The sequence below is a fragment of the Cervus elaphus genome, chromosome 29, assembly GCF_910594005.1.
Source record: "Cervus elaphus chromosome 29, mCerEla1.1, whole genome shotgun sequence".
NCBI lineage: Eukaryota > Metazoa > Chordata > Mammalia > Artiodactyla > Cervidae > Cervus > Cervus elaphus.
In genome coordinates, this window is record NC_057843.1 from 17,208,595 (window position 1) to 17,235,375 (window position 26,781).

Below are 26,781 nucleotides of genomic sequence, written 5' to 3' on the forward strand. Positions count from 1 at the left end.
AAGGAAACAATAATAATAAAGATCCCCTGGAGGAGGGCATGGCAACCCACTCCAGTATTCTTGCCTGGAAAATCCCATGGACAGAGTAGCCTGGCGGGCTACAGTCTATAGGGTCTCAAACAGTCAGGCAATGTAACTTTAAGCAAATTATAACTTTAAGGACTTAAAAATGCCTAAAATGATGAATTTAAAGAAGCTGTAGGATTACAGGACCACCATTAATACCTAGCAGAGAACATAACTATACCTAAACCAATATCAAAAGATGCCTTTATATTTAGAATGAATTATGCAAACCTTTAAAAAGTTTATTTGAAAATCAAAAGGTTGGAGGAGTACTAACAAAGTCAGACATGAACAAACACATTTATGGTTTAAATGCTATCTTAACCAGAACCCCTACAAGGCAAAAGGTAGCCACGCTGGATTATATATAGATGCCATACATGGAAGAAACCAGGTAACATCTAAGAAATTAATAAAATGGGTCAGAAGGAATGAAGCTGGGGCAGAGATGAGTATGGACCAGAGAGTCAACCTGATAATCCTCCACATCTTAAGGAGCAGATTATCCACAGTCTTGAGCTAAGGGACTCCTGAGAATGCACACATAGAATCCACCTCTTTATTGAAAATCATAAACTGCGAAGGTAGGAATCCTCTAGAAGGTAATAAAACTGTTGCTAATTAATCAAGCTCTCTCTGCGTATAAGAGTGTATTCGTATATCTTCAGAACTAGAGGGCCAGACTTCCCTGGTGGTCCAGTGGTTAAGAATCTACCTGCCAAAAAAAAAAAAAGAATCTACCTGCCAATGCAGGGGACATAGGTTCGATCCCTGATCTGGGAAGATGCCATATGCTGCAGAGCAACTGAGCCTGTGCATCACAGCTACATAAACTCTCGTACCCAGAGCCCACAGCCAACAAAAAGAGAAGCCACCACAAGGAGAAGGCCCCATGCCACAACTAGAGCATAGCCCCACTTGCTGCAATTACAGAGAGCCCACACACGGTAATGATGACCCAGTGCAGAAGGAAAAAAAGATTAACTTCTTAAAAGAGAACTGCAGGGCCCAAAGAAGTGACTAGAGGCCAATTATCACCTTTAATTGACTCTACAAATCTTTCCCTTCTAAAATACAGGACTGAAAATTCCCTCGTGGTCCAGTGGTTAGGACTCTGTGCTCTCACTGTGGCAGGCTGGGGTTCAATCCTTGGTTGGGGAACTCAAATCCTACAATCTGCAAGGTGTGGCAAAAAATTAATAATAATTTTAAAATATTTAAATAAAATAAGGACTGTTTGATTCATTCCACAAAGATTTATGGAACGCTTATTTTCCCAGGCACTGTGTTGATGAAAGAGGAAACAAGATGCAGTCCCTGTCCTGGAGGACACACAGCCTAAGAGAAAGACAAATATCTAAGTAGAAAGTGGTAGTCATACGGTCAATGCGTTTATGCCATGTGCTCTGATAACAGAGGGGGCCATTCACTTAGCCCAGCCCAGAAGCAGGTCAGGGAGGGAAGTCAGGGTTAATTACACTGGACATGAAAGGATACCTGAGCTAGATCTTAAAAGATGAGAAGTTAGGGAGATAAATAACAGGGAAAAGAACATTCAAAATAAGGGAACAAATAACAGGAACAAAGGATTGAAGGTGAAACAATACTTTGATATATGGTAAAGGGGGTGAGGTGTGAGGTACCACTGGTATAATAGATTATTATTATTATTACTAGAATGTAAGCATAGAGATGACGAGAGATAGAAAAGGAGATTGACAATGTACAGGCCAGATTACGGAAGAACTAGAATGCCATACAAAGATTCTTAAATTTTATCTTGTAGGTCATTGAGAACCACTGTTCAGTAGGAGAATGACAGAAAATCACATTTCACAAAGTCAGTCTGGCATACTGTGGTGGATGAATCTGAGAGGAAGCAAGAATGGAGGTGGAAAGACCAGTTAGACTATCGCAGTAGTTCAGGCAAGAAACAATGAGATCCTTAACTAACAAAAATCCCTATGCTGTTCACAATATTCAAGGATGATCACAAGGTAGTAGTAGAACAGCAAACTAATCCATTGATAAATATATATATATATATATATACACACATATATATATATGAACACATAATACTTATATATTACATATATTCTTATATTTACATATATAAATATGGGCTTCCCAGGTGGCACAGTGGTAAAGAGTCCATCTGCCAATTCAGGAGACACCAGAAACACAGATTTGATCCCTCAGTTGGGAAGATCTCCTTAGTAGGAAATGGCAACCAACTCCAGTATTCTTGCCTGGAAATTCTATGGAAAGAGAAGCCTGGCCGACTATAGTCCATGGGGTCACAAAGAGTTGGACATGACTGAGCAACTGAGCATGCACGTACACACAGAGACACGTGTGTGTGTGTGTGTGTGTGTATAAAATAAAAAAGCATATGTATATATACTTTTTTGCTACTATTACATTACAGATTGCATCTTTCTACATCAATCAAAAAGGACAGGGAATCCCTTGGTGGCCCAGTGGTTGCGTCTCTGTGCTTCCACTGCAAGGGAGACAGGTTCGATCCCTGATTGAGGAACTGGATACTGTAAGCCACACAGCATGGCAAGAAAGGACAAAGAATTTTTGAAAAATAATGTTCAAAAACTAAAAGGAGAAAAGAAGCTACAATTCAAAGCATTCTATTTATTTTAGAACTGGGATTCCCTGATGGCTCAGATGGTATAAGAGTCTGCCTGCAATGCGGGAGACCTGGTTCAATCCCTGGGTTGGGAAGATCCCCTGGAGAAGAACAGAGGAACTTTTAGAACTAGCAATTAATAAATTTAAATTTAGAAGGTGGAATATTATTTAAAATGTATCCTATAAAGTATCTGAAATCAAGAACATTACCAATTTCTCAGAAATCTGCAATACTAGATCTATATAAATTAAAAGCAATAAAATAATTTAATAGAGAAAATAACATGACCTTAGTGAACCTACCTTGCCATGTGTACCATTTAATATTCATAAACCTTAGTGAGGTAGGACCATTATATTTATTTTGCAAATGAGAGAATGAAAGCTCAGATAAGTTTACTTTCCTAATAATCAGGGCTTAAAGTCTGTCTGTTTTTAGAGATCTCATTGACATGTAGCCACATATAAATAAGACTGTAAGCATTTCACAAGAATATTTTCATTTCACAAATATGGCACTTCGTATCAGAAAGCCAAGATTAGGTTTGGGCAATAAAACTAAGACTTTGGGGCCAAAGAGAACTTGGCATATATCTAGACTCTACCCGTTATTAGTTGTGAGAATATGAGTAATTTCTCTGAGCTTCAACAAGTATAAAAGAGGTTAACGAGGCTTCAAAGGGTTTCTGTAAAGATCACAAAGTAACCAGTCCAGATAAGTAATCAACAGTCGCTAACACTATTACTCATAAGTCAAGAAAAAGTATAAATAAAACTAATAGACTGCATTAAAGTTGAAATAAAATATTTAGGAAAAGTACCCCCGTTTCCCCTGCTATAAATGTTTCTTCAGCCATTATTGTTGTTGCAGTCGCTAAGTCTTGGCCGACTCTGAGACTCCATGAACTGCAGCATGGCAGGAGGAGAAGTTTGCTCAGATTCATGTCCATTGAGTCAGTGACGCTATCTAACCGTCTCATGCTTTGCTCCTCCAAAGGATGAAGGAACATCCTTGCATCCCCTCTTTCTCCTCTTACTTTCTCAGCATCAAGGTCTTTTCTGCTCTTTGCATCAGGTGGCCAAAGTATTAGAGTTTCAGCTTTAACATCAGTTCTTCCAGTGAATATCCAGGGTTGATTTCCTTTAGGACTGACTAAATCAATCAGTGCAAGGAGTCCCTTGGACTCCTTGTAGTCCAAGGGACTCTCAACAATCTTCTCCAGCACCACAATTCAAAAGCATCAATTCCTTGGTGCTGACCCTTCTTTACAGTCCAACTTTCATATCCATACATGACTACTGGAAAAGCCACAGCTTTGATTATATGGACCTTTGTCGGAAAAGTGATGTCTCTGCTTTTTAATATGCTGTCTGGGTTTGTCACAGCTTTCCTTCAAAGGAGCAAGCATCTTTAAATTTCATGGCTGCAGTCACCATCTGCAGTTGATTCTAGAGCCCAAGAAAAGAAAATATGCTACTGCTTCCACTTTTTACCCTTTTATTTGGGGCTCGATGCCAAAGATCTTCATTTTTTGAATGTTGAGTTTCAAGCCAGCTTTTTCACTCTTCTCTTTCATCAGTTCATCAAGATGAAAGGCTTTCAAGCCTTTCATCAAGGGGCTCTTTAGTTCTTCACTTTCTGCCATTAGAGTGCTATCATTTGTACATCTGAGATTGTTGATATTTCTTCTAGCAATCTTGATTCCAGCTTGTGATTCATTCAGTGTGGCATTTTGAATGATGCACTCTGCATATGAGTTAAATAAGCAGGGTGATAATATACAGCCTTGACATACTCCTTTTTCAATTTTGAATCAATCTGTTGTTCCACGTCTGGTTCTAACTGTGCTTCTTGACCCATAAACAGGTTTCTCAGGAGACAGATAAGGTGGTCTGGTACTCCCATCTCTTGAAGAATTTTCCACAATTTGTTGTGATCCACACAGTCAAAGGCTTTAGCATAGTCAATAAAGCAGAAGTAGATATTTTTCTGGAATTCCCTTGCTTTCTCTACGATCCAACGGATGTTGGCTATTTGATCTCTGGTTCCTCTGCTTTTTCTAAACCCAGCTTGTACATCTGGAAGCTCAGTTCATGTACTGCTGAAGTCTACCTTGAAGATTTGAGCATAACCTTGCTAGCATGTGAAATGAGCACAAAATGTGAAAGTGAAGTCATTCAGTCGTGTCTGACTTTTTGCGACTCCATGGACTATACAGCCCATGGAATTCTCTGGACCAGAAATCTGGAGTGGGCAGCCCTCCCCTTCTCCAGGGGATCTTTTCAGCCCAGGGATCGAACCCAGGTCTCCCGCACTGCAGGCAGATTCTTTACCAGCTGAGGCACAAGGGAAGCCCAAGAATACTGGAGTGGGTAGCCTATCCCTTCTCCAGCGGATCTTCCCAGCCCAGGAATCCAACCGGCGTCTCCTGCACTGCAAGTGGATTCTTTACCAACTGAGCTATCACAGAAGTCCCAACTGTATGCTTAATTGTACAGTTTAAGATTCTTTGGCACTGCCCTTCTTTGGGACTGGAATGAAAACTGACCTTTTCCAGTCCTGTGGCCACTTCTGAGTTTTCCAAATTTGCTGACATATTTAGTGCAGCACTTTAACAGTAATGGGCTTCCCTTGTGGCTCAGCTGGTAAAGAATCCACCCGCAATGCGGGAGACCTGGGTTTGATCTCTGGGTTGGGAAGATGCCCTGGAGAAGGGAAAGGCTACCCACTCCAGTATTCTAGTCTGGAGCATTCCGTGGACCGTGTAGTCCATGGGGTTGCAAAGAGTCAGACATGACTGAGCGACTTTCACTTTCATTTGAACAGTAACATCTTTTAGGATTTTAAATAGCTCAGCTGGAACTCCATCACTTCCAGTAACTTTGTTAATAGTAATGCTTTTGAAGGCCCACTTGACTTCACACTCCAGGATGTCCAGTTCTAGGTGAGTGATCACATCATCATGTTTATCCAGGTCATTAAGACCTTTTTTGTATAGTTGTTCTGTGTATTTTTGCCACTTCTTCTTAATCTCTTCTGCTCTACTAGGTATATTATTTACAATACCATACCTAACTCTTAAGAATATATAGTCGTGTTGATAATCCAATTAACATATTAACTGGTTTGCAGTTAATATGTGATTAAAGTGCCACAGCAACCCACATTCCCCCTTTATTAGAGAGAAGTTGGTTAGAAATCTGTAATGCCCAAAGTCTTCCCCCAAACACACACACACTGTAGCTCCCAAATTCGTACCACAGCATTTCCACCCCAAGAGCTCTGGTTCTTGCCTTGGCTCTTCAAAGGCCACTGCTAGGGAAAGGTGACAGAGAACTGGAATAATCAGTATTTGCCACCTCATTACTGGGCCCTCTGGGGAATAACTGCCTGTACCTTTTGTGACATTTAAGACTTGATCTTCACTCCCCCACAACTCTAGCCCATGTAGAAGAAGTATAACTTAGAATCTGTGAGCAACTTTAACCCATTTTACTTGATTAAAAAAAAAAAAAAAACTTCTTGGCAAAACAGAATAAATTCTTGTTATTATACAACCATTTTAATTACACAAAAGCTTTTAGCTGGCTTTAATTCAATACTAACTATATTTATTATTGTAGTAGTTTAGCACTTTAGCAGTTAAACTTAGTGATATCACAAAGAATTAAATAATAAACCCCAGGCAAAGAGTCTCTGAGACCCTAGTACTATATAAATACTGCTATGTATCTATTTTTTAGTCTATTATTATATATCATAAAAATATAAAAAAATTACCTTGGTGTTCTTCTAAATCCATGTCAAGTTGTCTAATTTCTTCACTAAATTGATTTATTTTTTCTTTTATATCTGTTAACCTGTTGAAAATATTATTTAATTAATCTATGGCAGATAATTTTGCCAATCAATAAAACATTTAGTGATGATATTACAAAATCTTTAATCTTTTCTAATCTGCAGAAATAATATTGATAAAAATATGCTTTATTCTGAGGACAATACTATAAATTTTGAGAGAAAAATATTTTTTCATGATTCATCTTTAGAGTACAAGTGTATTCTGAGAACGTCAGCTTGCCTGACTTCAACAGCAGGCACTTCCCCAAAGTTCTTTTGAATTTTACCTGTGATACTAAGAAAATAAAAAATCTTTAGCAACCTTCTTTATGTAGGTTTGTATAAACTAAACTAAGTCAGCAAGTTTGTCTTAAAAGTTGGAAAATAACAGCAAATTTACCATTGAGAGCAGATTATATGGGTTAAAATTTTCACAAAAGCAGTTGTACTTATTACAAAACTATAGTAGTCATTAGAAAAAAAACGAAGATCATAGCATCTGCTCCCATCACTTCATGACAAATAGAAGGGGAAAAAAATGTAAGCACTGTCAGATTTTCTTTCCCTGGGCTCCAAAATCACTGCAGATGGTGACTGCAGCCATGGAATTTAAAGACGTTTACTCCTTGGAAGGAAAGCTGTGACAAACCTAGAGAGCGCATTAAAAAGCAGAGATGTCACTTAGCTGACAAAGGTCCGTATAGTCAAAGCTATGATTTTTCCAGTAGTCATGTACAAATATGAGTTGGACCATGGACCATAAAATAGGTTGAGCACCAAAGAACTGATGTTTTTGAATTGTGGTGCCAGAGAAGACTCTTGGGAGTCCCCTGGACTGCAAGGAGATTCAACCAGTCAACCCTAAGGGAAATCAATCCTGAATATTCTTTGGAAGAACTTATGCGGAACCTAAAACTCCAGTACTCCGGCCGCCTGACGTGAAGAGCAGACTCACTGGAAAAGGCCCTGATGCTGAGAAAGATCAAAGGCATATGGAGAAAAGAGGAAGCAGAGTATGAGATGGTTACATAGAATCACCGACTCAATGGACATGAATTTGAGCAAACTCCAGGAGATAATGAAGGACAGAGAGCCTGGTGTGCTACAGCCCATGGTGCTGCAAAGAGTTGGACATGATTAGTGACTGAACAATAACAACAAATAGTAATCAAGACAGTATGGTACTGGAATAAGGAAAGACATATATAGCCATGGAATAGAATTGTTTTGAGTCTAGAAAAAGGACTATATCTATATACATTGATTTTTGACAAAGGTGCCAAAACAGTTTAACAGAGAAAGAACATTAAACAACATTTGTTGAAAGAATATTTCAACAAATGGTACTGGGACAGCTGGAAATGCATATGGAAAAGAATACAACTGGACTCCTACCTCATACCATTCACAAAAGTTAATGAATCACAGATCTAAACATAAGAACTGCACTATAAAACAGTTAAATAAAAATAAAACATAAGCATAAGTCTTTGTGAACTTGAATTAGGCACTGGTTTCTTAGATATGACACCAAAAGCACAAGCAAAAAAAGAAAACAACCAACCAGATACCATCAAAATTTAAAACTTCTGTGTTTCAACGAACACCATAATGTAAATAAAAAGAAAATCAACATAATGGAAGAAAAATTTTGCAAGTCATTGATCTGATGAGAGAGTCTATTTAGAATATATAAAGAACTCTTACAATTCACTAATAAGACCATAAGTGGACTCCTTTGACAGTCCAGTGGTTAAGACTGCACTTCCAATGGAAGGGACTCTAGTTCAATCCTTGGTCAGGGAACTAATATCCCACATGGCACAGTCAAAAATAAATTAATAACCCAATTTAAAATTGGGAGCACTTCCCTGGTGGCCCAGTGGTTAAGAATTTACCTGTCAATGTTGGGGACATGGGTTCAATCCCCAGTATGGGAACTAAGATCCCACATGCCATGGGGCAACTAAGTCCATGAGCCACAACTACTGAGCTTCCACACCCTAGAGACTGTGCTCCACAGCAAGAGAAGTCACTGTAAGGCTAAGCCCATGCACTGCACCTACAGAGCAGCTCCCGCTCTCCACAACTAGAGAAAGTCAGCATACAGCAACAAAGGGCCCATGTGCTGTAAGAAAGACCCAACGCAGTCAAAACACAAAATTTATAAAACTGAATGGAAAAAAAATGGGCAAAGAATGTGAACAGATATTTTTCCAAAGAATATATACATATGACGAATAAGTGCATGAAAAAAGGTTCAACATCATTCGTCATCAGGAAAATGCAAATCAATGAGATACCACTTCACACACACTATAATGGCTATAATCAAAAAGAAAAGGTAATAACAAGTGTTGATGAAGTCATGGAGAAACTGGAATACTTAGTCACTGATGGTGAAAATAAAAAATGGTTTAGCAGCATTAGAAAATAGTCTGGCACCTCCTCAAAAAGTTAAATATAGAGTTATTGTATGAATCAGCACGCCTAGGTAAATACCACTCTTGGTAAATACACAAGACAAGCAAAAATATATGTCCACACAAAAATTTGTAAGTGAATGTTCATACCAGCATGATCCATCATAGCCAAAAGACAGAAACAATCCAAATGTCTATCAATTAATGAATGGATAAATAAATATGGTATATCCATGCAATGGGGTATTATGTGGCATTTAAAAGAAATGATATAATGATACATACTACAACATAGATGAACCTTGGAAATATTCAGTTCAGTCACCCAGTCGTGACTGCAACACGCCAGGCCTCCCTGTCCATCACCAACTCCCGGAGTTTACTCAAATCCATGTCCATTGAGTCAGTGATGCCATTCAGCCATCTCATCCTCTGTCATCCCCTTCTCCTCCTACCCTCAATCTTTCTCAGCATCAGGGTCTTTTCAAATGAGTCAGTTCTTCACATAAGGTGACCAAAATATTGGGAGTTTCAGCTTCAGCATCAGTCCTTCCAATGAGTATTCAGGACTGATTTCCTTTAAGATGGACTGGTTGGCTATCCTTGCTGTCCAAGGGACTCTCAAGAGTCTTCTCCAACCTACTGTTCAAAAGCAACAATTCTTTGGTGCTCAGCTTTCTTTATAATCCAACTCTCACATCCATACCTGACTACTGGAAAAACCATAGCTTTGACTAGACAGACTTTTGTTGGCAAAGTAATGTCTCTGCTTTTAAATATGCTGTCTAGGTTAGTTATAGGGCTTCCCTGGTGGCTAAGAGGGTAAAGCGTCTGCCTGTAATGTGGGAGACCTGGGTTCGATCCCTAGGTCAGGAAGATCCCCTAGAGAAGCAAATGGCAACCCACTCCAGTATTCTTGCCTGGAGAATCCATGGACGGAGGAGCTGGTAGGCTATAGTCCACGGGGTCACAGAGTCAGACACGACTGAGCAACGTCACTTTCTTTCCTTTTCTTCCTTTCTAGGTTGGTTGTAACTTTTCTTCCAAGGAGCTAGTGTCTTTTAATTTCATGGCTGCAATCACCATCTGCAGTGATTTTGGAGCCCCCAAATATAAAGTCTGACACTGTTTCCACTGTTTCCCCATCTATTTCCCATGAAGTGATGGGACCAGATGTCATGATCTTAGTTTCTGAATGATGAGCTTTAAGCCAACTTTTTCACTCTCCTCTTTCACTTTCCTCAACAGGCACTTTAGTTCTTCTTCACTTTCTGCCATAAGGGTGGTGTCATTTGCTTATCTGAGATTATGGATATTTCTCCTAGCAATCTTGATTCTAGCTTGTGCTTCATCCAGTCTGGCATTTCTCATGATGTACTCTGCATATAAGTTAAATTTAGCAAGGTGACAATATACAGCCTTGACATACTCCTTTCCCGATTTGGAACCAGTCTGTTGTTCCATGACCAGTTCTAACTGTTGCTTCCTGACCTGCATACAGATTTCTCAAGAGGCAGGTCAGGTGGTCTGGTATTCCCATCTCTTGAAGAATTTTGCACAGTTTGTTTTGATCCACACAGTCAAAGGCTTTGGCACTGTCAATAAAGCAGAAATAGATGTTTTTCTGGAACTCTCTTGCTTTTTCCACGGTCCAACGGATGTTGGCCATTTGGTCTCTGGTTCCTCTGCCTTTTCAAAATCCAGCTTGAACATCTGGAAGTTCATGGTTCACATACTGTTGAAGCCTGGCTTGGAGAATTTTGAGCATTACTTTGCTAGCATGTGAGATGAGGGGAACTTTGCGGTACTTTGAACATTCTTTGGCATTGCCTTTCTTTGGGATTGGAATGAAAACGGACCTTTTCCAGTCCTGTGGCCACTGCTGAGTTTTCCAAATTTGCTGGTATACCGAGTGCAGCACTTTCACAGCATCATCTTTCAGGATTTGAAATAGCTCAACTGGAACTCCATCACCTCCACTAGCTTTGTTTGCAGTGATGCTTCCTAAGGCCCACTTGACTACACATTCCAGGATGTCTGGCTCTAGATGAATGATCACACCATCGTGATTATCTGGGTCATGAGGATCTTTTTTGTACAGTTCTTCTGTGTATTCTTGCCACCTCTTCTTAATATCTTCTGCTTCTGTTAGGTCCATACCATTTCTGCCCTTTATTGAGCTCATCTTTGCAAGAAATGTTCCCTTGGTATCTCTAATTTTCTTGAAGAAATCTCTAGTGTTTCCCATTCTATTGTTTTCCTCTATTTCTTTGCACTGATCACTGAGGAAGGCTTTCTTATCTCTTCTTACGATCTTTGGAAGTCTGCACTCAAATGGGTATATCTTTCCTTTTCTCCTTTGCCTTTTGCTTCTCTTCTCTTCATAGCTATTTGTAAGGCCTCCTCAGACAACCATTTTGCCTTTTTGCATTTTTTTTTCCTTGGGGATGGTCTTGATCCCTGTCTCCTGTACAATGTCACGAACCTCTGTCCATAGTTCTTCAGGCACTGTGTCTATCAGATCTAATCCCTTGAATCTATTTGTCACTTCCACTGTATAATCCTAAGGGATTTGATTTAGGTCATACCTGAATGGTCTAGTGGTTTTCCCTGCTTTCTTCAATTTAAGTCTGAATTTGGCTTAAAGAGTTCATGATTTGAGCCACAGTCAGCTCCTGGTCTTGTTTTTGCTGACTGCATAGAGCTTGTCTATCTTTGGCTGCAAAGAATATAATCAATCTGATTTCGATATTGACCATCTGGTGATGTCCATGTGTAGAGTCTTCCCTTCTAGGAAGAGGGTGTTTGCTATGACCAGTGTGTTCTCTTGGTAAAATTCTATTAGCCTCTGCCCTGCTTCATTGTGTACTCCAAGGCCAAATTTGCCTGTTACTCAAGGTATTTCTTGACTTCCTACTTTTGCATTCCAGGCCCCTATAATGAAAAGGTCATCTTTTTTGGGTGAGTTTTAGAAGGTCTTGTAAGTCTTCAAAGAACCATTCAACTTCAGCTTCTTCAGCAATACTGCTTGGGGCATAGACTTGGATTACTGTGATCCTGAATGGTTTGCCTTGGAAAGGAACAGAGATTATTCTGTTGTTTTTGAGATTGCATCCAAGCACTACATTTCGGACTCTTCTGTTGACTATGATGGCTACTCCATTTCTTCTAAGAAATTCTTGCCCACAGTAGTACATATAATGGTCATCTGAGTCAAATTCACCCATTCCAGTCCATTTTAATTCACTGATTCCTAAAATGTCGATGTTCACTCTTGCCATCTCGTTTGACCAGTTCCAATTTGCCTGGATTCATGGACCTAACATTCCAGGATCCTATGCAATATTGTTCTTTAGAGCTTCGGACTTTACTTCCACCACCAGTCACATCCACAACTAGGTGTTGTTTTTGCTTTGGCTCCATCTCTTCATTCTTTCTGGAGTTATTTCTCCACTGATCTCGAGTAGTATACTGGACACCTACCGACCTGAGGAGTTCCTCTTTCAGTATCCTTTCTTTTTGCCTTTTCATACTGTTCATGGGGTTCTCAAGGCACAAATACTGAAGTGGTTTGCCATTCCTTTCTCCAGTGGACCACATTCTGTCAGAACTCTCCACCATGACACATCTGTTCTAGGTGGCCCTACGTGGCAGGGCTCATAGTTTCATTGAGTTAGACAAGGCTGTGGTCCATGTGTTCAGATTGGATAGTTTTCTGTGATTATGGTTTTCTGCCCTCTGATGGAGAAGGATAAGAGGTTTATGGGAGAGACTGACTGAGGGGGAAACTGGGTCTTGTTCAGATGGGTGGGGCCATTCTCAGTAAATCTTTAATCCAATTTTCTGTTGAAGGGCAGGGCTGTGTTCCCTCCATGTTATTTTTGACCTGAGGCCAAAATATGGTGGAGGTAATGAAGATAATGGTGACCTCCTTCAAAAGGTCCCAGGCACTTGCACTGGTACACTCAGTGACCCCAACCATAATGGAAACATTATGCTAAGTGTAAGAATCCAGCCACATAGGACTATACATTGTATGCTCTCATTTATATGAAATGTCCAGAACATGCTAACCTATAGAGACATAAAGCAGAATGGTTGCCTAGGGCTGGGAATTGGGGATGAGAGGTGTGAAGGAATATGTGTTCTTAGTGGGGTGACTGAAGTGTTTGAAAATTGACTGAGGTGGTGGTTACACAATTCTGTGAATATACTAAAAACCTCTGAATTGTACACTTTAAATATGTGAATTGTATAGTATGTATTACATCACAATAAAGCTGTTTTTAAAAAGTAATTATACTATGTAATGGCTCCTAACTAAACATTCAAAGAATTATTTAAAGCTATAAATAAAACAGAAAGCTGCACTGTCACTATGAACCACTGAAAAAAAAGACTAACAATATGCATCTCTTATACGCTTAGACTACAATTTAAAAGATGAGAAATGAATGTAAAATGTCCTAATGTAAATGTACTTACTGCCGCTCCATGCTGGCTATTTCCTGATTATCTTCTTTAACCTATAAATGTATAAAGAGAAAACAGAATTTAAAGAACTGTTCATTGTTGGGCCATCTTAAAGAGATTTTCCTTCTAAGGCATGTACTAAAATGTCAAATCTAGTCTCTTTCTTTTAACTAATTTCTTAAAATTCAACCTTTTAAGTTAAAAGGAACATCACTGGGGAACTAGTCACAGATTTTTCTTTCCTCCTCAAAGGAAGAGTGGTGACTGATATATCCATACCTATCCAACAAAGCACAATGAAATTAATACATTTTCAGGACCGAATCAGTTTAAATAAATATCTAGGATGCTTGAGCCTGTCTCCCTACCCCTGGCTCCCCCTGTTACCTACTCCCATGCCACACACAAAGTAGGGTTGCCAGATTTAGCAAACCCCATTACATTTCAATTTCAGAAAAACAATGAGTACCTTTTGTGGTATGTATATACTATGCAGTATTTGGAAGACACTTATCATCTTTACGTATATATTTATTCTGAAAGATTATTCATTGCTTATCTGAAATTCAAATTTAACTTAATCATTCTATATTTTATTTAGCAATTCTATCCTGGGATCACTCTTTAGTCCCCTGCCTTCAATGATCTCTTTCCAAAGAGTTTCAGAGATTCTAGATTATAATACCTTTATAGAATGATTCTTAATACTTAAATAGCTCCTGTGTGCTAAGTCACTTCATTTGTGTCTGACTCTTTGTGACCCTATGGACTTAGCTCACCAAGCTCCACTGTCCATAGGATTCTCCAAGCAAGAATATGGAGAGGGTTGCCATGACTTCTTCCAGGGGATCTTCCCAACCCAGGGATCGAACCTGCACCTCTTGTGTCTCCTACACTGGCAGGCAGGTTCTTTACCACTAATGCCACCTGGGAAGCCTGAGGTGATCCTTACTGTTCTTGCAAACCCATTGGATTCAATCTAAGACCACAAAGGAGTCCCATTTACAGGTTATTCACTCGATCTGTTTCCCAAATATATAGGCTCCTAAGGGCTGTATGTTTAGGGTGTTTTAGCCTATAATTTAACAGGCTAAATTAAAGCCAGCCTTGGGGCAGTAAGAAAACTACTGAACACATGTGATACAACATGCTGACATACTATGATCTCACAGGACATTCTAAATTCATTCACTTTCATCAAGGCACTGATAGAAATAACCACACAAAGTCATCAGCCTTGGGGCACTTAATTTTCTACATATGAGGCCTAAAGCAAATAATGTAATACACTTTCAGTAAGATTGTCTAATTATTTACTGACCAATAAGAAGAGTTTTTCTTGTAAGGAACCAAAACATGAAAAAATGATCAAATATGTATGAAGACCATAGAAAATTAGGATTTAAGTAAAAAAAATAAAAAGTCTCTATGTTAGAAATTACTTTTATCTAGATTTTCTTGGTCAAGCAGTTCATATTAATTTAGGTGGAGTCTGCTTTTCACTGTTTTGTTTTTTAAATAAGCTTACTGGCTTTCTGTTCAATGCATATGCCTTAAATAAAACAAATGGATACATTTACCAAATCCTGACATTTTAAAATAAGTATGTTTGTTTTTCCTACCTGCTTGAGCAATCTCTCTCTTTCTTCCATTGGAGATCCCATATTTTTGTCTTCTGCAATCATCTGATCTCGATGGGACTCCAACTCATAAAGTTTTTCATGTAGCAATACAGCCTCCTGTTTAACCTGGGAGTGTGCTATTTCCTAAAGAGAATTAAAAAAAATAATTTTAGTATTTTATCAAAAACTATTCAAATAGTTTCAGTTTATAACTAAGGACAAATTTAAACTACCAGCTTCCTTAAATAGAGATATCAAGTATCTAGAGTACTCAAGAATGCTACAAATTCTAAATACTGAAGAATAAAAATAAATCCCTATATACGTTTGTAAGCTATTCAGTCTAAGATTCACAAGAAGTGGTAGCTTTAGTTTTAGTTTTTAAATATAAGACCTAAACAAAGATACAGACATCTCTACCAGTGGGAAGATAATAAAGAAAACGAAACGATAATATGTATAACTTGAACCACAAAACTCAATTCAAAGTCCAAAGAACTGATCTCTAGAGGGAAGATATTTTCCCCTAAATAGATCATATATATGCTTTCCTACAATGTTAAAGGTTGAATTATATCCCCCCAAAAATATACGTTGAAGATCTAATCTCCAGCACCTATGAACGTGACTTAATTTGAAATGCAGTCTGTGCAGATTTAATTAAATTCTGATATCTTGAGGTCATTAAGGTGAACCTTAATCCAGTATAACTGCTGTCTTTATTGGAAAAGATAAAAACAGATACATGAAGATAAAAACAGAGATACATACACACACACACACAAACAGAGATACATGAGGAGAATGCCATTTGATGACACCAGCAAAGAATAGATACAGATACAAGTTAAGAAGCAAATACCAAGGATTGACAGCCAGCACCAGAAGCTAGGAATAGGCAAGGAAGGATTCTACCTAGTGTTCCAGAGGAAGCAAGTCTCTGCTGATACTTTGATTTTAAGACCTTTAGCCTCGAGAAGTATTAGAATATTTTTTCTGTTGTTTTATGTCACTCAGTTTGTAATACTTTATTACAGCAGCACTAGAAAACTAGTAGAAATGAGTAGTAAAATTATCATGTATTCACCACTGTTCTACTGTTCATAAAGAGAAAGTAAGGGATAGGATAATTTCAAAAGAAAATAAAAAGAGCTAGGGGTGTTAGTGGCGATTATAATGAAAATGACATTTGAAGCTACTATTTATTGAGCATGTACTCTGTGGTGGGCACTATACTTCAAATTCTTTATATACCTTATATATATACTTTATACATAAGTATATGTACTTATGTATAAAGTATAGACTTTATACTTCATATTCTCTTAACACTCAAAGCAACTCTGTTAAGACAGTACCATTAATTCTGTTTTACAGATGTGAAAACTGATTATCTGAGATCTAAAGAATTTTTCTAACAAAAATAAAAGTTAATGCTGATATCTGAAACCAGGCCCACAGCTCTAACAAGATTTTTAAGAGGGAAGAGCTCCTCCTTTTTGAAAGCAAAAGAGAAAGAATAATAAAAAAAGGAAAAAGTGAACAAGAGGAAATGTCTGAAAGTCCATAGGCAAAGGGTTATATACACAGCTTAAGTATTAGGTTGGTACAGAAGTAACTGCGGTTTTGGACCATGAATTTTAAATCATTATAACTAAGCTCAAACACATCTTTATTAATGAAAATAGGAACAACACATTTTTGCTAATGAGAAAAAGGTTTATTCCTGTAGCATAAAAATTCGTGCTTCAGGATTCAACTAGCTCTTGGAAAGCATTTTCTGCCTCCTAATGGTCGTGGAAGCATTTTCCCTATAAAAAGTTGTTGAAATGCTTGAAGAAGTGGTAGTCGGTTGGTGAAAGGTCAGGTGAATATGGTGCATGAGGCAAAACTACATAGTCCAAATTGTTCAATTTTTGAAGCATTGGTTGTGCAACATGGGGTCGGGCATTGTCATGGCAAAGAATTGGGTCCTTTATGTTGAATCCTTTCTCGATTCAGAAAGCTGTAGAGGATCAAATGGGCTGCAGACCACCAAACAGTGACTAAGATCTTTTTACGGTGTAAGGTTGGTTTGGGGAAGTGCTTTGAAGCTTCTTCTCAGTCCTACCACTGAACTGGTTGTCACCAGTTGTCACATAAAATTCACTTTTCATTGCATGTCACAATCCAATCAAGAAATAGCTCATTGTTGTTGTGTAGAATAAGAGAAGACAACACTTCAGGATGATGATTTTTTGATTTTTGGTCAGTTCACAAGGCACTCACTTATCAAACTTTTTCACGTTTCCAATTTGCTTCAAATGCTGAATGACTGTAGAATGGTTGATGCTGAGTTCTTAGGCAGTTTCTTGTGTAGATGTAAGAGGATCAGCTATGATGATAGGTCTCAATTGGTTGTTGTCAATTTCCAATGGCTGGCCACTGCACTCCTCATCTTCAAGGCTCTTATCTTCTTGGCAAAACTTCTTGAATCACCACTGCACTGTATGTCTGTTAGCAATTCCTGGGTCAAATGCAATGCTGATGTTGTGAGCTGTGTCTGCTGCTTTATGACCCATTTTGAACTCGAATTAAAAAATCCCTCCAATTTGCTTTTTGTCTAACATCATTTCTATATTCTAAAATAAATACAAAATAAATAGCAAGCAATAAGTCATTAGCAAGAAAACATGAAGTGAGAAATATGCATTAAAATGATGTATAACAAAAAAAATAAATGATGTATAATATAATCACATTTAAGAACATAATCCAATATCAAATGGCAAATTTCAACAATTCAAAGCCACAATTACTTTTGTACCAACTTAACAATATATTAGCTTTACATGAAAAGTCATGATAATAAAACATCAATAGAAAAAAATGCAGACATTTTGAGGTATCCCTCTTCACAGTATCTTCCCCTTCCATTTTACTTAACCACTTATAGACATGTTCAAATTTCATCTTGATAAAACCATTCCTGAAGACTCAAGCTCATGTTGATCCTTCACCTGATTCTTTTCACACCCCTATGAACTGAATCAACAATACTTAGCACAGTAGTGAGCATACAGCAGATATTAAATAAATACTCATTGACTGATATTTGACATAATGTTGTTTTAAAGAACAAGTCCACCACCGTCCACCAAAAAACCCACAAAGGAATCCAGCTAAGGTTAAATAGAATTAGGATTTACATTTTCTTCGTTTGAGAATATTGTAACATTTCTTTAAATTCATGCAGTTTTAGGCATATATGTACTAATGCCAAAAAGAGTGAAATAAAAAATTTACTTCAAAAAAGAAATAAAAGGAATCCAGATCAGAAAAGAAGAAGTAAAGCTCTCACTGTTTGCAGATGACATTATACTATACATAGAAAACCCTAAAGATACTATCAGAAAATTACTAGAGCTAGCCAGTGAATTTAGCAAAGCCACAGGATACAAAATCAATACATAGAAATCACTTGTATTCCTATATACTAACAATGAAAAACCAGAAATAAAAATTAAGGAATTCACTATTGCAACAAAAACATATAAAATATCTAGGAATAAACCTATCTAAGGAGGCAAAAATAACTGTATACAGAAAATTATAAGACACTGGTGAAAGAAATCAAAGACAACATAAACAGATGGAGAGATATTCCATGTTCCTGGGTAGGAAGAATCAATATTGTGAAAATGACTATACTACCAAATGCAGTCTACAGATTCAATGCAATCCCTATCAAATTACCAATGGCATCTTTACATAACTAGAAAAAAAAATTTCACATTTCATATGGAAACACAACCCCAAATGCCCAAAGCAGCCTTGAGAAAGAAGAATGGAGCTGGAGGAATCAACCTTCCTGACTTCAGATTATACTACAAAGCTACAGTCATCAATACAGTATGGTACTGGCACAAAAACAGAAACACAGGCCAATGGAACAAGATAGAAAGACCAGAAATAAACCCATGCACCTATGGGTACCTTAATTTTGACAAAGGAGGCAAGAATATACTTTTGTATATATTTGTATATTTTGTATATATTTTGTCAAGAATATATTTTTGACAATGGGGCAAAGATAGCCTCTTCAAAAGTGGTGCTGGGAAAACTGTACAGCTACATATAAAAGAATGAAGTTAGAACACTTCCTAACATCATACAGAAAGATAAACTCAAAATGGATTAAAGACCTAAATGTAAGACCGGAAACCATAAAACTCCTAGAGGGAAACATAGGCAGAACACTTGATGACATAAATCAAAGCAAGATCCTCTATGACCCACCTCTGAGAGTAATGGAAATAAAAACAAAAGTAAACAAGTGGGATTTGGTTAAATTTAAAAGCTTTTGCACAGCAAAGGAAACTATAAGCAAGGTGCAAAGACAACCCACAGAATGGGAGAAAATAATAGCAAATGAAACAACTGACAAAGGATTAATTTCCAAAATACACGAGCAGCTCATACAACTCAACACCAGAAAAACAAACAACCCAATCAAAAAGTGGGGAAAAGACCTAAACAGACATTTCTCTAAAGAAGACATACAGATGGCTAACAAACACATGAAAAGATGCTCAATATCACTCATTATTAAGAGAAATGCAAATCAAAACTACAATGAAATATCATCTCACACTGATCAGAATGGCCATCATCAAAAAGTCTACAAACAGTAAGTGCTGGAGAGGGTATAGAGAAAAGGGAACCCTCTGGAGAAAAGAGGGTTCCCTTTTCTCCAAACCCTCTTGCACTGTTGGTAGGAATGTAAATTGATACAGCCACTATGGAAGATGGTATGGAAATTCCTTAAAAAACTAGGAATAAAACTACCACATGACCCAGGATTCCCACTCCCAGGCATATACCCCGAGGAAACCAAAACTGAAAAAGACACAGGTACCCCAATGTTCACTGCAGCACTATTTAATATAGCTAGAACATGCAAGCAACCTAGATATCCATTGACAGATGAATGGATAAAGAAGTTGTGGTACATATACACAATGGAATATTACTCAGTCATGAAATGGAACACATTTGAGTCAGTTCTAATGAGGTGGATGCACCTAGAGCCTATTTACAGAGTGAAGTAAGTCAGAAAGAGAAAGATAAATATCATATACTCTAACGCATATACAGAATCTAGAAAGATGGTACCGAAGAATTTATTTGCAGGGCAGCAATGAAGAAACAGACTTATGGACACAGGGAGAGGGAAGGAGAGGGTGAGATGTATGGAGAGAGTAACATGGACACTTATATTACCGTATGTAAAATAGATAGCCAATGAGAGTTTGCTGTATGTCTCAGGGAACTCAAACAGGGACTCTGTATCAACCTAGAGGGGTGGGATGGGGAGGGAGATAGGAGGTTCAAGAGGGAGGGGACATATGTATACTTATGGCTGATTCATGTTGAGGTTTGACAGAAAACAACAAAATTCTGTAAAGCAATTATCCTTCAATTAAAAAGTAAATTAATTTAAAAAAAAACAAGTCCCCCCGCAAAAACCTCACAAAGGAAATCTAGTTAAACAGAATTAGGATTTACTTTTTCTTCATTTGAGAATATTGTACATTTCTTTAAATTCATGTAATTTTAGGCATATATATACTAATACCAAAGAAGAGTGGCATCAATACAAACACAAAAAGGAAGGTTATACCTTACACCTTTCTGTGGAAACTGAATCTGCCAATGAAATAAGACCCAACTCTCTCCTACAAACCCTAAAAAAAAGATGGTGATGAATTTGAGAACTGGCTATATTAACACTAAATGCAGTCCTTATTTCTTGAAGCATATTCTTATTACCATAGAGATAAAAGAAAATAAAAATTATGTGTATCCACATATAGACAACTGGACAGGGAAAATCATCTTAATATTTTTAAGCAAATTATTTTTTCAATAACAAACTTCCAAAAGAAGGATTACAAAACATTCATGTTTATTTCTTTTGCAAGGTAGGTGACAGCAATCTTGTCAATGTACAATTGTTACTAGCCCTATCATCATGATAGCTACCTGAATACAGAAGAAATCAAGAAAGGCAGGTCAGATTTGATAGACAGACAGTGGGAAGGTAGTTGGCAGAAAAAGAGTACATTGGTCAAGAAATAAAGATACTCCACCTTTTGTATAAATAAATGAAAAATTAAAATAAGATAATTTTAAATTATTAAACTAGCAAAAATGCAAATGATGGATTGATAATGCATGCTGTTAATGAATATACGGGGAAATACACACTTTCACACATTGGGATTAGGAGTATAAAATGAAACAAGCTTTTCAGAAGGCAATTTGGCAATGTCACATTTTAGAAGTTTGTAACTTTTTACCCAATGTGAGAAATTTATCTTAAGATATAGTAACTCAGCAAAAAATGTATATTTTTACTACAACATTGTTTTATAATCTCAAAAAACTATGAAAAACCTAGTCATCTAAAAGGCTGTGCTATACATAATCATACAATGTAGTACAGTGCAGTAATTTCAAATAATGAGGGAGATATCTTAAGAGCTGATGTGAACAGACATTTGAGAGAGAATGTTAGATTAAAAAAAAGAAAAGTTGCAGACAGCATATCCAATGTACATCCGACTTGAGGTTTTTCTCAGCAGTAAAACAAAGACAGGATTATAGGATTATTGTGAAGGTAAAATGACAATGCTGGTGACACATATAAAGAGCTCAAAAAAGCACATAATAAGCACTCAGCAAATATAAGAGAAACTCTGTCTAAAAAGAAAGAAAAGAAATAGGCATTTTTACATTCATCTTATTTAATATTTTATAACAAATATGTTTTGTGAACTTTAAAATGCTTTAGATAAATAATAAACCAAATGTGAGTTTTTACATCTTTAACGAACTGACCTCCCCTTCTTCATTTGTTTTTAGTCTCTTGTTCACATGTTTTTAAATTACCATTAGATTTTGTGTGCCTCAGCAGGCACCCTGATTTTTGTACAGGTAGGTACTCAATAACTGAATCTGCCATGATGTGCTAAGTCGCGTCAGTCATTTCCCGACTCTTTGAGACCCTTTGGACTGCAGCCTGCCAGCCTCCTCTGTCCATGGGTTCTCCAGGCAAAAACACTGGAGTGGGTTTCCATGCCAACTGAATCTACTTTTTTACTAAACTAGGATAGTTGAAGTCCTGAATGGGAAAAAAATATATTATACCCCTGTTAGTAAACTACTAATATATACCTGAATGAGTTCCATTAATACACTCAACTGAATTACCTTTTGTAGCTGAGTAATATGAAAACTTTTACTTCATTTTATACTTACAGATTCCAAGCTCTCTTTTTTCATATTCAGTGAATCTAGCTGTTGCTGAAGTGTATCTAATTTCTAAGAAGAAGGGAAAAAAGCACATATATATGCAAATTATATTAAGAATAATTTATTTATCAACATTTCAAATATATGTGTTGAAGTAACTTTTGTAAACATTTTCAGCCCATATCTTATAATTTGACTAGAATTTGTTAACTTTATTTCCATTTTGCCAATTTATTTCATTATTAAAACCTTACCATGATCTATCTTTTAAATGCTTCATCAATTTTTAAAAAGGGAGCCAGAACTTTTCAGTGAATCATCACTGTGTTCTGAGAATATCAAATATCAGAAGACTTTAAATTAATGATGTTACTGTTTAAAGTTATAATTTTTATTTGACTTTTTAACCATGTTTCCATATTTTTTGACCATTTTCTCTTAAGGCCAAGACCTATAGCAATTTACATGGCTCACTCTTAGGGATAAGACCCTTCAACTGTTTACCATTGACTCTTGAACATAACAGGTTTGAACTGCATGGGTCCACTGACATTCAGATTTTTTTTCAAGAAATATGTACTACTCAGTCCAAAGATAGTTGAATCCGTGGATGTGAAACCTCAGACACTGAGGGCAAACTATACGTTATACACAGGTTTTAAACTGCACAGGGGTTGCCGTGCCTAATACCCAAGTTGTTCAAGGGCCAACTAGACCCATTCAAAAACCCCTGTGCAATATTAGCTATACTTTGATACTATTTCAGCATTTTAATAACACTCTTTCATCAATGTTTTACCATGTTTCATAATGTGTCTGAAATAAAAAGTTAAATTGTCAATAAAGGATTATCTGAGAAACTAAAACTACATTCACTGGTATTTGTTGGGACGAATTCTCTTTTAATTGCTTGCTTAAGGAAAATCTAGGCATGAAAGGGCAATAATACCTTGCAAATCTGAGTCACCATTATGTCTGAATGCTGAGAGCAGTCTCAGTAACCCCTCAGTGGGCATCCAAATTGCTTACCATAATTAGGGGACAACAGCTGTTCAAAATGAGGACATAGCAAGTAAAAGGTGTTTATTAGGAAGCAAGGAAAGGAAAGAAAGTAAATATCCATATGGCTCTGTTGTATATGGCCTTTTAATGTTTTCATTAAAAGCTCATTAAAAAACAAGTGCTTCATGTACTGATATCTTTATGATATGCAAAAATGAATGATGCATAGAACTGAATAATATAGTAAAAGTTATGTCACTATACAACATAAGAAAACAAAGTTTTCTAGATGAGTGTTTCCCAAATTTAAAGATTTGTATAAATCATCTTGTTAAAATAAAGACTCTGATCAGTAAGTGTAGTCAAGCTCTCAGGGGATGCCAATCCTGCCCACTTTCAGAACATATTTTCAGTAGTAAGATTGCTGTAGCCCAGCACAGAGTAGTAGCTAGTATTACCTGCAATAATTTCTCATTTGTGGTTTTCATTTCTATATACTTGTCTTGTTTTTCAGGAGACATATTTTTGATTATACCCTCTGCTGCTTGTTTTCCCTGTTCAATTTCTTCTTCTACACTTCTAATTTGTTTTTCCTTCCTGAAATCAAAAGTATGCAATATTCCTCTTACTATATTGAAGAGAAAATCAATTAACTTTACTCAGTCTCAATTACATAGGACACTTATAAGTTATTCAACCACAGTTTGTGATAACTCCTTTGCTGGTGGTGTTTAGTTGCATAGTTGTGTCTGACTCTTTTGCAATGCCATGGACTGCAGCCTGCCAGACTCCTCTGTCCATGGGATTTCCCAGACAAGAATACCAGGGTTGCCATTATCTTTCTCAGGGGATCTTCTCAACCCAGGGATTGAACCCATGTCTCCTGCACTGCAGAAAGACAAGACTCTTCATCACTGAGCCACCAGAGAAGTGCACACAGATGAACACAGAAATTTGGCCCCATCAACACAGACTTTTTTAGCATCCTTCTCTTCTCAATCCCCAAATCCTTCTATTTTCTTATTCTTCACTCTACTTTCTTGTAAGAAAATACAAAGTTTATCACAGAAAATCCTTAAAGTCTTATATATATATATATCAGAATGCATTTGTACTTCTTGTTATCATATCCTCAAGGTTTACAAGAAAGTTAAATTTTAAAATAGTGGTTTTCAAGTATCTTTTAGCTATAGAATTCTTTGATATCTTTGAAATCTTGTATGGAAGTTTACCAAATCATTTAAAAGTAACACAGCTCTGATTACACTGCAGGGTAAGAAAATCAACAGTGCAATCTGATTTTAAAAGTTCATGGCTTTAGATGAATATATTTTCTTTAAATTCTTCTTTATCTACTGCTTTAATTAAAATTGGTATTTCAAAATTATCAACTTCTTTAACACTGTAAAATAATCAGCTAACTTCCTTGAGAATATAATAGGAACATCACAAGCCTAATTATATAAGTAGTAGTATGATATTAATTACAAACAATAACCATCTTTATCAAATAATCACAAAAAGTACCAGTGATGTGCACTTACTACCTATGCAAGATCAATTATACATAGGGTAGAGAAAAATTCTGAAAAAAATAGAGGTAGGATGCTAGTTATCATCTAAATACTTCAAGATTACATATAAAAAGCTTGCTTGAAAATAAATTGTTTCAATATCATAAATTTCTACTTTAAGTTTAAAATATAATTATTCTATTCAATCTCTTTCAAATACAAATACAAACTTTGACAGTTTTCACAATCACTAGCTAAGCCTCATAGATCCAAATATCTATCCTCCACACACTTTACACACTCATGCCCTAATACCTTAATAAAATAATCTAAACTCAGAAATTCTCCTATAGACAGAATCTCATAATAACCAAATAAAAGATAACCATAATGAAACAGACAACCTGGAATTTCTATTTATTTTTGTCTCATTGCTAAACAGAAGTAATGTCTTCACTTTGAACCTCAATTACTGTGGCATAATAAATGTGTATGCTGCTGCTACAATTTACATGGGTATATCTCAGATATGCAGATGATACCACCCTTATGGCAGAAAGTGAAGAGGAACTAAAGAGCCTCTTGATGAAAGTGAAAGAGGAGAGTGAAAAAGCTGGCTCAAAGCTCAACATTCAGAAAACTAAGATCATGGCATCTGGTCCCATCACTTCATGGCAAATAGATGGGGACACAGTGTATGCAGTGTCAGACTTTATTTTTCTGGGCTCCAAAATCACTGCAGATGGTGATTGCAGCCATGAAATTAAAAGACGCTTACTCCTTGGAAGGAAAGTGATGACCAACCTAGACAGCATATTAAAAAGCAGAAACATTACTTTGCCAACAAAGGTCCGTCTAGTCAAGGCTATGGTTTTTCCAGTGGTCATGTATGGATGTGAGTGAGAGCTGGACTGTGAAGAAGGCTGAGCACCGAAGAATTGATGCTTTTGAACTGTGGTGTTGGAGAAGACTCTTGAGAGTCCCTTGGACTGCAAGGAGATCCAACCTAAACAGATCCAACTAGTCCATCCTAAAGGAGATCAGTCTTGGGTGTTCATTGGAAGGACTGATGCTGAAGCTGAAACTCCAATACTTTGGCCACCTCATGCAAAGAGTTGACTCACTGAAAAAAGACCCTGCACCCTGATCCTGGGAGGGATTGGGGGCAGGAGGAGAAGGGGATGACAGAGGATGAGATGGCTGGATGGCATCACAGATTTGATGGACATGAGTTTCAGTAAGCTCCAGGAGTTGGTGATGAACAGGAAGGCCTGGCGTGCTGCGATTCATGGGGTCGCAAAGAGTCGGACATGACTGAGCGACTGAACTGAACTGAACTGATGCACTCACAGAAATTTCAAACATAAAAGAACATCTATTTCAATCTCTTTGTTTCACAGATTAGGGATACTGAGTTAAATCTGTTAGAACTAACTCATTCTGAACCCCATATTACTTACTACCAACAATGAATTTTAACTATGTTTTTATCTGATAGATCTACTACAATTAGATGGGAACGAATGTTATAAAGTATTCCATTTTACACAGGGGAAGTTACACAAGGAAGCACAAGGAAGGTACGGATTCTTTGAGGGCCACATAATGGCCAAGGGGTGGGTCTTTTGATGCTTTGAGCAGTCTGCTCCTGTTACAACTTGGCAGTAAAACCACCAATGATGGTGTTATAAAATGAGTAAACAACAAAGGTGAAGCTCACTGGAATACAAAACTTGGTGCAATCTTTTCAACTTGAGTCTTTCAAAATATAAAATACCTTTAGGACTAACATTTAAATAACTTTAGCAATGCATCTTTCAAATTATGCATTCTCAATATTATATACTTTAACTCACAGGTAAATTTGTTAATATTTAAATTTCTCAAGAGAAATTAAG

At 37.0% G+C, this 26,781-nt stretch overlaps 1 protein-coding gene across 5 annotated transcripts in view; it reads right to left on the minus strand.

Annotated features, from left to right (window-relative positions):
* The window catches only part of IFT74 (intraflagellar transport 74), a 96,967-nt gene that overhangs the window by 36,806 nt on the left and 33,380 nt on the right, over positions 1-26,781 (minus strand). For all 5 annotated transcript variants that reach the window (XR_006338577.1, XM_043890975.1, XM_043890974.1 and 2 more), the window contains 5 exons: positions 23,828-23,966; positions 22,374-22,436; positions 15,072-15,215; positions 13,462-13,502; positions 6,494-6,573 (listed from right to left, as the gene is read on the minus strand). Coding sequence is in view for 4 of the 5 variants with exons in the window: in XM_043890975.1 (XP_043746910.1) it covers positions 6,494-6,573; positions 13,462-13,502; positions 15,072-15,215; positions 22,374-22,436; positions 23,828-23,966 (467 nt within the window). In the remaining variant the exon portion in view is untranslated. The remainder of the gene's footprint in view (positions 1-6,493; positions 6,574-13,461; positions 13,503-15,071; positions 15,216-22,373; positions 22,437-23,827; positions 23,967-26,781) is intronic.